This window comes from Ovis canadensis, chromosome 22 (assembly GCF_042477335.2).
Source record: "Ovis canadensis isolate MfBH-ARS-UI-01 breed Bighorn chromosome 22, ARS-UI_OviCan_v2, whole genome shotgun sequence".
Lineage (NCBI taxonomy): Eukaryota > Metazoa > Chordata > Mammalia > Artiodactyla > Bovidae > Ovis > Ovis canadensis.
In genome coordinates this window covers 36,376,798-36,391,345 of record NC_091266.1, presented here as the reverse complement: position 1 = coordinate 36,391,345, position 14,548 = coordinate 36,376,798, and the positions used below count along the sequence as shown (strand labels likewise).

The 14,548-nt window shown below is 41.4% G+C and overlaps 1 protein-coding gene across 2 annotated transcripts in view; it reads left to right on the top strand.

Annotated features, from left to right (window-relative positions):
* Positions 1-14,548, top strand: part of DNMBP (dynamin binding protein) — a 115,125-nt gene that overhangs the window by 19,535 nt on the left and 81,042 nt on the right. For both annotated transcript variants that reach the window (XM_070289449.1, XM_070289448.1), the window contains exon 2: positions 14,230-14,383. In XM_070289449.1, the coding sequence (XP_070145550.1) occupies positions 14,239-14,383 (145 nt within the window). In that variant the 5' untranslated portion in view covers positions 14,230-14,238. The remainder of the gene's footprint in view (positions 1-14,229; positions 14,384-14,548) is intronic.

Below are 14,548 nucleotides of genomic sequence, written 5' to 3'. Positions count from 1 at the left end.
TTTTATACTCTGAATATCTGAAGGGTAGAGAAGTGCCTTATCTTTTAAATCTTCTTTAGCCAAAAAACAAGCCTATGCTTGAAAGAGATAAGGAAAGGAAAAAAGACGCTTACTTTGCAGATCTCTGTGCTATTTATCCTCATAGCTTAAGTTAATAAATTTTCTAGACATCTCCTGGAAACTGTCTTAAAAACTGCCTGCTATCACAAGTTTGTTTTGCTCCTTGTTACTGGCAGCTTCACCCTGAAGTTTCACTTTATAGTTTCAAATTAATCTGTACTCTACAGTTGCTGTGGGTTGTGTTATCTGGGCATTTATTGTATACACAGCATGTTGGAGCTGTTAATTTTAATGTATCACTAGGCTGCTTCGCTCAGACATGTCCAGTGTATATACTTATGAGTCAGTGATTCTTAAATTTCATAACTGAGATTCATGCAGGATTTAAGAAGTGAAAATCTGAGCGAGTACTTAAGGAATTGTTAAGATGACCCATTTGAAAAATGTCTTTAATGTAAATTTCCTCAAATTTGGTAATTCTAAAATATTCATCTTGGGACCTTCCTTCACCAGTGTGGTTTGTCGAAAAAGACAAATTTGATGTAGAGATATATAAGCAATTTTAAAAATAACTAAAAAGGAAGGAAAATATCGGCTTAATGTGGGGGTGCAGTGTGGAATCCTTTAAGTCAGCTGAAACAGGTGTCTGATAAGAGTCAGTCCTGAAGCTTTCTTTATTTATTTTAATTTACTTAATTTTGTTTTGGTTGTGCTGGGTCTTCGTTGCTGCCAGAGGGCTTCTCTCTACTTCCAGTGAAGGTGATCGAATGGGTGTCTCTGCATTGCAGGCGGATTCTTTACCAACTGAGCTATCAAGGAAGCCTGTAGTGAGCTGGAGGCTACTCTTTGTTGTGGAGCACGGGCTCTAGGCACCTGGGCTTCAGTAATTGTGGCCTGTAGGCTCAGGAGTTGCAATTTGAGGGCTCCAGAGCAGGGGCTCAGTAGTTGTGGCTTAGTTGCCCCGTGGCATGTGGGATCTTCCCCTACCAGAGATAGAAACAAACCAGTGTTTCCTGCATTGCAAGGCGGATTCCTTTTATTATTTATTTGTTTGGCTGCACTGGGTCCAACCTAGACAGCATATTAAAAAGCAGACATTACTTTGCCAACAAAGGTCAGTCTAGTCAAGGCTATGGTTTTCCCGGTAGTCATGTATGGATGTAAGGGTTGGACTATAAAGAAAGCTGAGCACTGAAGAATTGATGCTTTTGAACCGTGGTGTTGGAGAATACTATTGAGAGTCCCTTGGACTGCAAGGAGATCCAACCAGTCCATCCTAAAGAAGATCAGGCCTGAGTTTTCATTGGAAGGACTGATGCTGAAGCTGAAACTCCAATACTTTGGCCACCTGATGCGAAGAACTGATTCATTTGGAAAGACCCTGATGCTGGGAAAGATAGAGGGCAGGAGAAGGGGACGACAGAGGATGGGATGGTTGGATGGCATCACTGACTCAATGGACATGAGTTTGGGTAAACTCCGGGAGTTGGTGATGGACAGGGAGGCCTGGCGTGCTGTGGTCCATGGGGTCGCAAAGAGACATACCTGAGCAACGAAACTGAGCTGGGTCCTAGTTGCAGCATGTGGGATCTAGTTCCCTGATCAGGGATTGAACCTGGGCTCCCTGCATTGGGAGCACAGATTCTTAACCACGGGGCCACCAGAAAAGTCTTTGAAGCTTTCTTAATTTAAATTTTGTCTTTTGTCAAAAGAAATTAGAACTATTTAGATATTTGAGATGAGAACTACTCAGTTTAAACCCTGAATAGGACTGAAGGGCCCTTCCATGGGTGGTGGAAACTCTGATCTGTGTCCTGTTCCATCTGCTGAGGTTGTTGCCTTCCAACTTGGGACAAGTTTGAAATAAACAAAAAGTAACTCCGGAGGAACTAAAAAGCCTCTTGATGAAAGTGAAAGAGGAGAGCAAAAAAGTTGGCTTAAAGCTCAACATTCAGAAAACCAAGATCATGGCCTCTGGTCCCATTGCTTCGTGGGAAATAGATGGGGAAACAGTGGAAACAGTGTCAGACTTTATTTTGGGGGGCTCCAAAATCACTGCAGATGGTGACTGCAGCCATGAAATTCAAAGACACTTACTTCTTGGAAGAAAATTTATGACCAACCTAGATAGCATATTGAAAAGCAGAGACATTACTTTGCCAACAAAGGTCCGTCTAGTCAAGGCTATGGTTTTTCCAGTGGTCATGTAAGGATGTGAGAGTTGGACTGTGAAGAAAGCTGAGTGCCGAAGAATTGATGCTTTGAACAGTGGTGTTGGAGAAGACTCTTGAGAGTCCCTTGGACTGCTAGGAGATCCAACCAATCCATTCTGAAGATCAGTCCTGGGATTTCTTTGGAGCGAATGATGCAGAAGCTGAAACTCCAGTACTTTGGCCACCTCATGTGAAGAGTTGACTCATTGGAAAAGACTCTGATGCTGGGAGGGATTGGGGGCAGGAGGAGAAGGGGACGACAGAGGATGAGATGGCTGGATGGCATCACTGACTCAGTGGACGTGAGTCTGAGTGAACTCCAGGAGCTGGTGATGGATAGGGAGGCCTGGTGTGTCGTGATTCATGGGGTTGCAAAGAGTCGGACACGACTGAGCAACTGAACTGAACTGAAGACAGTTTATGATAGCAGATTCCTTTCCTTTTCTACCCTCATTCCTCTGACCATCCCTCCTGCGTCAGAGCAGGCTTTTCATTTTTTCTTACAGTCCAACATCACATAACATGTTTCGCAAAGTGCTTGTTGTGAATCGGTGCTGCTGTCATCAGGAGAGCACAGCGGGCTGGAGGAAGATACTTGATTGAGGACAGCTGGCCCAGGCCATGCTGCTCAGCCTCATGGGGGCCACCACGCTCAAGATGGGTTCTACTTTTCCCCTTCATCTGTTGCTGGTTATTTGAGTAATCACCTGGCAGTGACTGCTGACCTTCTGTCCAAAACGAGCTCTGGTGACATAAAGCAGAGGAGGAAGTGATGTTTTCCTAGCTTCTCTCATTTCCTTCCTGAAACAGATTTAAACTTCATTTTCTGACACCTCTTACCCTTTCGCCCAGAGGAAAGAGCCTGTTCTTATTAGTCCTATATTGCCAAGAATAAGAGAACTGTGCAGTTGCTTTTGAGGTTAAAGATTACTTTTCATTACTTGGATTTGAAATTTTTTAAATAGATTTCCATTCTCCAAAACTGACGTTTTATGAAGAGTGCAGTTTCAGGACATAAGGAAATTTCCAGATGCTCAGGAACCTATGCTGGAGAGTCCCTCCAAAGGGAACCCTCTCCCAGCTCTTCTCAGGTCAGCACAGATGAACCTGGGCTCCTGCAGCACACCCACTTTGTAGGAGCAAACAGGAAAGGAAGAGAAAGTGTCTTCTAGTTCAGGAAACCCCTTCAGAAATTTGATTCGGAACGTTCAGAATTTAGACTTGTACTCCACTCTGGGCAGTGTTAGGAAGAGCATGCCAGGTATCGTCAGTGCTGTTTGAAAGAATAGAGTACCTTTTCAGAGTTCTCACACGTTGTGTCCTACTTCCCGAGGACACAGTGGATTGTGAAATAGATTGCTCAGAATTTCAAAGCAATGTGGAGTCTGGGCCCATGCACCAACAGTGAGATATTTTTTTTTTTTTGAAGGGTGGGTACACAGGAACCCAGGCATTAGTCTTTTTCTAGATATATTTTAAGCCTTCAAAATTTATCTCTCTTTTATCTCTCACCTAGATTTAGGATGATAGATTTAGGAAACTAACTTTATATGGTTTCCTGTATTTTCTCTCTCCATTTTTTCATGCTTAGTTCTCATAAACTCAGAAGAATCCTTTTGGGCATGTATCTGTCAGGGGCTCAGCAGAATGTAGAAGGCATACTCAAATTGGGTAATTTGAGGAGGTCCCACCTGGAACAGGCAGATGTAGGGAAAATTTTGGAGAATTGTACTGTACCCTAGAGATAGCCAGTGAGCCACCCAGGCCTGAAGGGGCAGGAAACTGGGTCATTGCCTGACTCTTTTTCTTTTTCAGCTTCCTTACATTAGCTGTGGCCTTTGGTAGAATGACAGAGCCAGGCTGACTCCCAGCGCAGCTGGAAAAGATGCATGGGAATAAACACCCAACCTCACCATCCCTCTGCCTTCAGTCTCCTGCTGGTGATGACCATTGGCTGAACCAAACTGGAAGCCAGAGGCAAGGGAACACCTTGATTCAGTTCTTGTGGGTCAGCTTCATGGAGCATAGATAGAGCAAGGTGGAGGAGGGGAGGACAGACAGACCTAGAAAGGGAAATAGAAGACACCCAACCCTGGCTTTAATGTTCAGTGTTCTCAGTCTGTCCCAGGTTTGATATCGATATCTAAGAATCCGCCTGCAATGCAGGAGACCCTGATTCGATTCCTGAGTCACGAAGATCCACTGTAGAAGGGATAGGCTACCCACTCCAGTGTTCCTGGGCTTCCTTCGTGGCTTAGCTGGTAAAGAATCCGCCTGCAATGTGGGACACCAGGGTTCTATCCCTGGGTTAGGAAGATCCCCTAGAGAAGGGAATGGCTACCCCCTCCAGTATTCTGGCCTGGAGAATTCCATGGACTGTATAGTCCATTGGGTTGCTAAGAGTTGGACATGACTGAGCGACTTTCACTTTTCCTTCAGGGGAAAAGTTGTCGTCTCAGGAGATTTTCTTTTAATGAAGTATGTCCAGACTTGTAGATATGTTGCTTGTCAGGAATTATTGAAGTTTACTAGGCCGCCTTCTATATTCTCTCACATCTTATGACATAGATTTTTTAAAGTCTTTGTTATGATAAATATATATATGTGTGTGTGTGTATGTAAAACATAGAATTTACCATTTTGCCATTTTAAGTGTACAGTTCTGTGGCGTTAAATTCATTCATTTTATTGTGCCACCGTCATCATCATCTATCTTCAGAACCTTTCCATGGTCACAGCCTGAAACTCTGTACCCGTTTTCCTTCCCCTCATCCCCTGGTAACCACCTTTCTACTTACTGTTTCTCTGAGCTTTACTACTATTGATTCATCATATAAGTGAAATCACACAGTATTCGTCTTTTTGTGACTTAGCATAGTATGCTCAAGGTTCATCCACTGTGGTATGTGTCAGAATGCCCTTCCTTTCTAATAGTACTCTATTGTACATGTATGCTGCATTCTGTTTACCTGTTCTTTTGATGGCCATACAGGTTGCGTGATATACTTTTTTAAGTGTTATTTTTATTTCTGGATGTGTTTTTGTTAATACTGAATACCTTGACTCTCATGGCTGCAGCTTTCACATGTCCAGCCTGATCTCTCACAGAACTGCAAGGTGATGAAAGAGCAAGGGAGCTGAAGCAGTGGATGTGGGCTTGAGCAGGAGAGAAGGACATCATCGGGAGGCAGTTTAAATGTGTGGAAAGACAGTGGAGCCTACCACGGATGAAAGAAACAGCGTGTAAACAAAGGAATGCGTTTTGGACAGAAAGTGCTTTATGGGAGCAGAGAGCTTTTTGATTGGTTAGGATTGCACAAGGACTATTTATGAATAAGTGGAATGAGAAGCAGTTAAAAAAATATATTAAGTTTGACCTGAAAAAAAGTGTGCTGTGCCAGAGAAGTTGAATTAAAAAGCAGTTCTTGGCTGGATTGACTCAATCTTTAATATAGTAAAATGTCCCTCCAAGAGAGCAATATGGCTTATAGCCTTCCCCAGGTTTATAGTGACCATAGAGCTCTTGTATTTGGGGACAATATGGTTAGTGTCCTCAGCATGTTTTGGGGAAATGATGGGGACTAAGCCAAGTTTCTTGGGTGCAGGAACTACGGGTCATCTCACAACATCTTGACTGTTCCTTGGTACATCAGAGAAGTGAAACTAGATAGAGAGATTGCTGCCAAGGTCTTTAGTCCATTGAAAGTGTAGTGAAAGTCACTCAGTTGTGTGCTACTCTTTACAGCCCCAGGCTGCTCGGTCCATGGATTTCTTCAGGCCAAGAATACTGCAGTGGGTTGCCATTTCCTTTTTTTATTCCCCTATGGACTATAGCCTGCCAGGCTCCCTCCACCAAAAAAAAAAAAAAAAGAAAATGATTTATGAATCAATTGTCTGCTCTATTGATCTCCTCATGGAAAGAAGCCTGTTTCCTTATTAGATAGTGGTTGGGTTATCTACAGGGTCTTATTTTGTCCTGTTTAGGGTAGATACTTTGGGATAGGAGTTGAGTTGCTTAGGACAATAGAGGAGAGTTTAAATGTTCCTGTTAGTCACCAACAGAATTAGAGAATAAATATTTATAGAATATTGGGTTAAAGAGTCATCAACTGATTAGCCTACCCAGCAGAGCCAGATTTTCAGCCTGCATGGGAATTTGATTGACTCCATTTGGCTTGACTAAAATTTGTTGAATATGTGAATGCATTATAGAGAGTAAGAAAATCTTGTAAATTCTTAAGCAACTGTGTAATGTGTAAAAATTGACCGTTTAAAAGATTAACCAGGTTCAGTGACAGATTAGTGAGGAGAAAAATTGTATCTTTAGCTAAAGAGAGAAGAAAATGTTACTTCCCCAAAAGAAAATGCGTTGTAAACAAATAATAAACTCTAGTTAAGATATATGCTGAAGTATTGGGGAAAATATCTGTAATATATTTTGAAATACATCAAAGATAAAATGAAAAATAAATATTTGAAATACATCAAAACATAACAAGGATTGAAAAATGAGGAGCTTGATGATATGTGACAAAGTGCCCGCAGTAACATGTTAATGGTAGACTCTGCGTGGTGGGTGTCAGCTTCTTTCAGCTTGGCTGTTTGAAAATTTTCATAATAAAATGTTGGAGAACTAAAGAGAGGAAAATGGAAATTTAGTGATTTTGAAGGAAGAACCAGTGAGATGTAAGAGAATTAATAAATTTACATTTAAAAGTACATGGGCATTGGAGTCAAGTAGACTTGAGTTCTGGTTCTGGTTTAGCTTTGCGTCGGAGAGCTCAGTATGTTGTGTAGTGGTGCCACTGGGATTTGAAGCCAGGGACCCTGACTCGAGTCGAGCACCTTGGTCTCCACCTTGCAGTGTGGTGATGGTACAAGCTCCTAGCTCAGTGTCTGGCATGTGGTAAATTCTTAAATGGTTGCTATTGCGGTCAGTGTACTGTCTGGATTATAGAGGATGAAGAAGTATCAGATTCTGATGTTTGATCTGAAAGACTTATATGACGCTATTACTCAAGCTGGAAGATAAAACTATTTGTGGAGAAGAGATGGTTAATTTAGTTTCAGATAAGTAGAGATTTTCAGGAAGTAGAGATTTTGATATGAACAGTTCCTTGTGTTTTCCTGAAGTTCAGGAAATCATTTGCTCACCAAAAATTACTCACTGAGCATCTAGACCAGTGAACAAAACAGACAAAAATCTCCTCCCTCATAGAGTTTTATATCCTATGAGGGTTTGAAGAATGAAGGGTCTTTGCATCTCACATGCAGAGTGACTCTGCAAAGGTGGAGAGACAGGCATTCACCAGCAAGAGAAGAAACGCTGTCATAGCAAACTTTCTGATGCCCCAGATGTTATGCCATCCAGGCATTTATTTCCTCTGCCTTCTCTCAGGCCCATCTGCATTCTGATTTCCAATGTATTAATGGTTCTTTTTTGCTTCCATCTGAAGTTGGTGAAACAGTTTATGTGTAAACTAGTTATGATTAAGTTTCAAAATATTTTTTGGCCATACTACACGGCAAGCAGGATCTTAGTTCCCCAACCAGGGATTAAACCCAGGCCACGACAGTGAAAGTGCCTAGTCCTAACTACTGGATCACCAGGGAATCCCAGTCCTGGCTTCTAAAATGGCCCAGACAGAAACAGTAATTGTTGCTTTTCATAGTGTGTACAGAGAAGACAGATGAAATTCACGCTATTCCACATGAAACAGAGGACATAAAGACCTCCTTTCTGGTCTCACCCAAGAATCCTGTAGTTTAGCCAGGCTCTGACTGCAGCACTCTTCCAGGGTGTGTATTCCTTAGTGATTACGCACTCCTTCCAATAGGGTAGGAGGTCAGTCAGTAAAAGTATTTATTGAGCCAGACCCTCCTCTGCTTCTGAGTCATTTTCTGGTAGAGCAGGAAGGTTCTCGAGGAGAAGCTTTAACCCTTTCAGCTCACAAAGGTCACTCCTCCATGGAACAGGGTAGCTCTCTAAGTCACCCTCTGGGCCTTATGCTAATTCTCTCCTTGATATTTTAGATAATGAGGTATATATTTAGTCTGATAGATGAAATTTGAGAAAAGATAGTAGTAGGAAAAGGAAAATAATATCTACCTTGGCTCAACCTTGAGTTGTTTTAATAATATATAGATGGTTAAGGATTTTGCAAAATATTGTTTGTTTTAGGGGAAAGAAATATTTTTGACACCACCCTTATGTGGAAATCTGACATCTGGCAACTTCAGCTATCTGGAAGACAGCCAGAAACTAAGAAAGGGGCCTCAGAGCACATAAAAAATAACTGTTGAAGGACTCTAGCACTACCAGACGTACTTTACCACTGCAGAAGGGCTTGTGAGCCTCGTACTTGGAGTGTGTTTACTTTTTATTTATCTAGAAACTTGTAATAATTTTGGTGGCGTGTGTGTGGTTCCCTGCCACTCCCAGCAGATTATAAACAACGATCTAGAGAGAGGTAGAAAAGTTGACAAAGGAGATAAACTGATGGCAGAGCAAAGGCTGACATTAAAAGAGAAAAACCTAAAACTTGCATAGCACTGGTACTGTGTGTCATGGAAGAGTACAGTAAGAAATGGTCTTAATAACGAGCTTATTATTAAGTTAGTGTTCAGTGTCTTTTCTGTTGATGGCAAGGATGTACGTTATGTGCCTAGGTTTTAAACATGGTCAAAGTTAACCATGTTTGACATGTTGAAATAGTAAATTGTACACTTGAAATATCACAAATTTGTATACGTGAAATATCACATTCTCTGATGATGCTATATCGTTGACAGATTTAATCATGTAGGTGATTATGGAAATGATGTTTAATAATAACTGCTAACACTTATTGAGCACCTACTGTGTTCCCCCTATCCTAGGTGCTTTCACACTATAAGCATACTGGTTATGGGTTTGAAGACAGGCAGATCTGCATTCCTGTTCCATGTCTGACTTACTATGTGACCCTGGACAGATTATATCACCTCTCTGAGCTTGCAGAATGGGAACCAACTATATACAGCAGGGCTGTTGTGAAGACCCAAGGAGGGAAGTCATAGTGCTATGTATAGAAGTGCTAATTAAATATTAGGCATTGTTGTTATCCAGTTGCTAAGTCGTGTCTGACTCTTTGGGACCCCATGGACTGCAGCACACCAGCCTTCTCTGTCCTCCACTATCTCCTGGAGTTTGCTCAAACTCATGTCCATTGAGTCAGTGATGCAATCCAGTCATCTCAGCCTCTGTCATCCCCTTTTCCTCCTGCCCTCAATCTTTCCCAGCATCACGTTCTTTGCCATGAGTCAGCTCTTCTCATCAGGTGGCCAAAGTATTGGAGTGTCAGCTTCAGTCCTTCCAAAGGATAAATAGCGTTGATTTCATTTAGGAATGACTAGTTTGATCTCCTTGCAGTCCAAGGGACTCTCAAGAGTCTTCCCCAGCACCACAGTTCAAAAGCATCAATTCTTCAGTGCTCAGCCTTCTTTATGGTCCCACTGTTACATCCGTACATGACTACTGGAAAAACCATATTTTTGACAGTGTTATGAACCTCTATCCATAGCTCTTCAGGTACTCTGTCTACCAGATCTAATCCCTTAAATCTATTTGTCACCTTATTAGGCATTAGTATAATTACTTTTATCATTATCGTCACCCTCTTGATGGTTATTATGAAAGTATGATTATCTCCATTTTTTTTTTTAAAAGAAGCTGAAGCCCAAGTAATATATCCAAGGTGAAAAAGCTAATATATAGTGGAGCTGGGATTCGAACGTTGGTCTCTCTGAGACACCAGGAGCCCGGTAATTTGCATTCACATTCTGCTGCCTCCTCAGTGTGTGACTTTTAATTGTGTTAGTCACTCAGTCGTGTCTGAGTCTTTGCGACCCCATGAACTGTAGCCCGCCAGGCTCCTCTGTCCATGGGGTTTCCCAGGCAAGAATACTGGAATGGGTTGCCATTTCCTACTCCAGGGGATCTTCCCAACCCAGGGATCAAACCTGGGTCTCCTGCATTGCAGGCTGATCCTTTACCATCTGAGGCACCAGGGAAGATTTGTATGTGTTTTAATACTTAAAGAAAATATGTGGTGGGAGAGGATGTGGGGAATGTTACTAGCTACTTCTCTTTTCTGTTGTACACCCAAGTCATCTCATTATAGGAAAAAAGTTTCTGTAACACAAGGATAAGCTCTTTTTATTCAGTAGTTCAAGTGAAATACGTAACATTTGTATTGCATGAGTCATTAGAAACTTATAGGTACTTTGCATTAATAGACTAAACAATTTATTATGTGCCTAAATGTTTGTCCACACCATTCTTAGACTGTAAACTTAATGAAGCTATAACTATTCTTTTTTGTACTTAGGCACTCGGTGCTTTTTGATGTTGGTTATAGTTATATGTAGCAGCTTCTCAGGTGATGCTAGTGGTAAAGAACTTGCCTGCCCATGTCGGAGACATAAGAGATGTAGGTTCGATCCCTGGGTTGGGAAGATCCCCTGGAGGAGGGCATGGCAACCTACTCCAATATTGCCTGGAGAATCCCATGGACAGAGGAGCCTGGCAGGCTGCAGTCCATGGGGTTGAAAAGAATCACACTGAAGTGACTTAGCATAGTTATATGTGAGATGAAAGAATCCTCATCTCTACCAGCACCAAATGAATACTTGATGCAAATAAAAAACAGTAGGCTTGGGGCCTGGACACTCTGGAGGTCTTCTGTTGCTTCTTGTAAAAGACCTGGGAGAAGAGTAAAGTAATCCTGAGGGTTTCCAGTATATATATGCCCTCGTTTTTATTGCCTCCCTTTCTGTTGCTTGAAGTGAAGTGTTAGTTGCTCAGTCGTGTCTGACTGTCTGACCCGATGGACTATAGCCTGCCAGGCTCCTCTGTCCATGGGATTCTCCAGGCAAGAATACTGGAGTGGGTAGTCATTCACTTCTCCAGGGGATCTTCCCGAGCCAGGGGTGGAACCCAGGTCTCCTGCACTGCAGGCAGATTCTTTACCATCTGAGCCACCAGGTGAGCATGCACGTAGGTTCCCTTGACAGAGAATAACAGACATGTTGTCTTATAACAGCACAGATGCCATAGCAGATAGTATCCAAGTTTGGACTGTAGGCTTCTTTGAACAGAATACACACTGTTGATGTGGTATAGTGTACTCAGTCTTGTCTGGAGGCGCCATCTACATAGTCTTTTCTTGTTTTATTTTTTTTAATGGATTTTTATTTTTCAATGCATTTTAAATCTGTGCTACTGTTGCTGTTATTCAGGTCAAATTACCTTTTTTTTTTAGATAGAAGTAAGTAGGCACCAGAATGCCCTCAGTCCAAATCCTGGCCCTGCTGCTGTAAACTCTGTGATCTTGAACAAATTAAGTTTTATAACTTTCTGAGCCTCAGTACCCCCATGTTTAAGGTAGTTGTGGAGAGAGACCACACAAAACTGAAAAGCTTTTGTACAGCAAAGGAAATTATCAACAAAAGAAAAACACTGCCTACTGAATGGGAGAAGATAATTTGCAAATGATATAACCAACTCAGTATCAAATAAACACCCCAATTAAAAGAATAAACAGAGGATCTAGACATTTTTCCGAAGAAGGTGTACAGATGGGCAACAGGCACATGAAGAGATGCTCAACACCACTGGTCATCAGGGAATACAAATTAAAACTGCAGTGAGTTGTCACTTCACACTTACCATATTGGCTGTTAAAGAGACCAAATAACATGTGTTGGCAAGGATGTAATCTGGAGAAAAGGGAACCCTTATGCACTGTTGGTGGGAATATAAACTGGTACACCCACTATGGAAAACAGTATGGAAGTTCCTCAAAAAATTGAAAACAGGGCTACCGTGTGATCCAGCAATTCCAGCCCTGGATATTTATCTGACAAAAGCTAATTCAGAAAGAGAGATGAGACCCTATGTTCATTGCAGCATTATTTACAAAAGCTGTAAACTTAGGAAGTAAACTTAGTGCCTGTTAATAGGTAAATGGATGAAGAAGATGTGGTTATATTATATATCTGTGTGTGTGTGTGTGTGTGTGTGTATGTAATGGAATATTACTAATTCATAACAAAGAGTGGAATCTTGCCATGTTTGATAATGTGAATGGATCTAGAGGGCATTATGCTAAAGGAAATGTCAGAGAAAGACAAATACTGTATGATTTCACTTATATGTGAAATCTAAAAAACAAATGAACAAATGTAAAATAGAAACAAAGTCATAAACACAGAGAACAAACAGTTGCCAGAGGGGAGGTGGGCGGGAGGAGGAAGGAAATAGATGAGAGAGTTTAAGAAGTAACTTCCAGTTAATGATTCACAAGTGTGAAATGTATAGTGTCGGGAATACAGTTGATAACTCCTGTCTTTGTATGATGACATATCATGACTAGATTCATCATGGTGATCACTTTGAAATGTGTGGAACTATTGAATCACCAAGTTGTGTAACAGGAACTGACGTGGTGTTATAGGTCAACTAGACTTCAGATACAAACAAACTCGGAAAAAGAAATCAGACTTTGTGGTCACCATAGATAGGGCAGAGGTGGCTGGGGGAATTGGATGAAGGCAGTCAAAACGTATAAACTCCCCGAGAAGACTCAGGTTCAGTCCTTGGGTTGAGAAGATCCCCTGGGAGGAGAGCATGGCAATCCACTCCAGTATTCTTGCCTGGAGAATCCCGTGGACAGAGGAGCCTGGCAGGCTACAGTTCATGGGGTCACAAAAAGTCAGACACAACTGAGCAACTTTCTGTCACTTCACTGTGAGATAAAAAAGTACTAGGGATGTAACGTACAACATGATCAGTATAATTAATACTGCGTATGTTATGTATGAAAGTTATTAGGGGTGTACATCCTAAGAGCCCTCATCAGAAGGAAAATACATGTTTAAAATGTAATTTTTAAATACATTTCTTTAATTTTGTATCTATAGGAAATGATGGGTGTTCACTAAACTTATTGCAATAATCACTTCATGATTAAACTTATGCAGAATATACTCTGTTAGTTGCTCAGTCGTGTCCAACTCTATGCAACCCCATGAACTAGAGCCCACTAGGCTTCTCTTTGTCCGTGGAATTACTGGAGTGGGTTGCCATCGCCTTCTCCAGGGGATCTTCCAAAGCCAGAGATTGAATCCAGGTCTCCTGCATTGCAGTCAGGCAGACTCTTTACTGTCTAAACCACCAGGGAAACAAAAACTTATGCAGAGGTGTATGTCAATTATATAAATAAAACTTGAAAAAATAAAATATATGTGGAAATACAAAGAGAAGAAATAAATAAGCAAAAAAAGATACAGTTATGAGGAATAGATGAAATGCCATATTTCAATTCCCTACCTTTTTCATTGGAAAAGACTCTGATGCTGGGAGGGATTGGAGGCAGGAGGAGAAGGGGACGACCGAGGATGAGATGGCTGGATGGCATCACGGACTCGATGGACGTGAGTCTGAGTGAACTCCGGGAGATGGTGATGAACAGGGAGGCCTGGCTTGCTGCGATTCATGGGGTCACAAAGAGTCGGACACGGCTGGGCGACTGAACTGAACTGAACGTTTTAAACACCATATTTTAAAAGTACCCTCTTGCCTTGTACCTTAAAAATGTTAATTTCCATATTGCCTTCCTCAGGCATATTGGAAAGTCTGCAGTTCCACATTGCATGTTTTCTGTTACTCATAGCTATAGGTCATTTTTTTTTTTTCGATTCCAGAATGACTTTGAAAATCAAATGAAAATGTATGAGGAAATTATTGTTTTTTAAAGAAATAAGTGAGATAGCATTCTGATTTTTTAAAACTTCTTATTTACTTTGACTTCATTATAAGTACCTTTATATTTTAACGATAATTCTCAAGATTTAGGTCTATACTGCAGTGTCTTAAATAATTCTACTTTCCCATTTCTTTTACCTTTCGTTCCAGGTTTAAAAGATGGAGGCTGGCTCAGTGGTTCGAGCCATCTTTGACTTCTGCCCTAGCGTGTCAGAAGAACTGCCACTCTTTGTGGGAGATATTATTGAGGTATTGGCAGTGGTGGATGAATTTTGGCTTCTAGGAAAGAAAGAGGATGTGACAGGTAAGAGGCTTATGATTCTTCACATTCAAAATAGGCCACAGGCGCTCCCTTCTTTCTATATTAAAAATTAAGGTTTAATGGCAAGCCCAGTAAATAAATTTCAGATCCTTTTGTGTTTTCTGTATGTGTTTGCTGTGGTTTCTACCAGCAGGGAGAGAGCGTCTA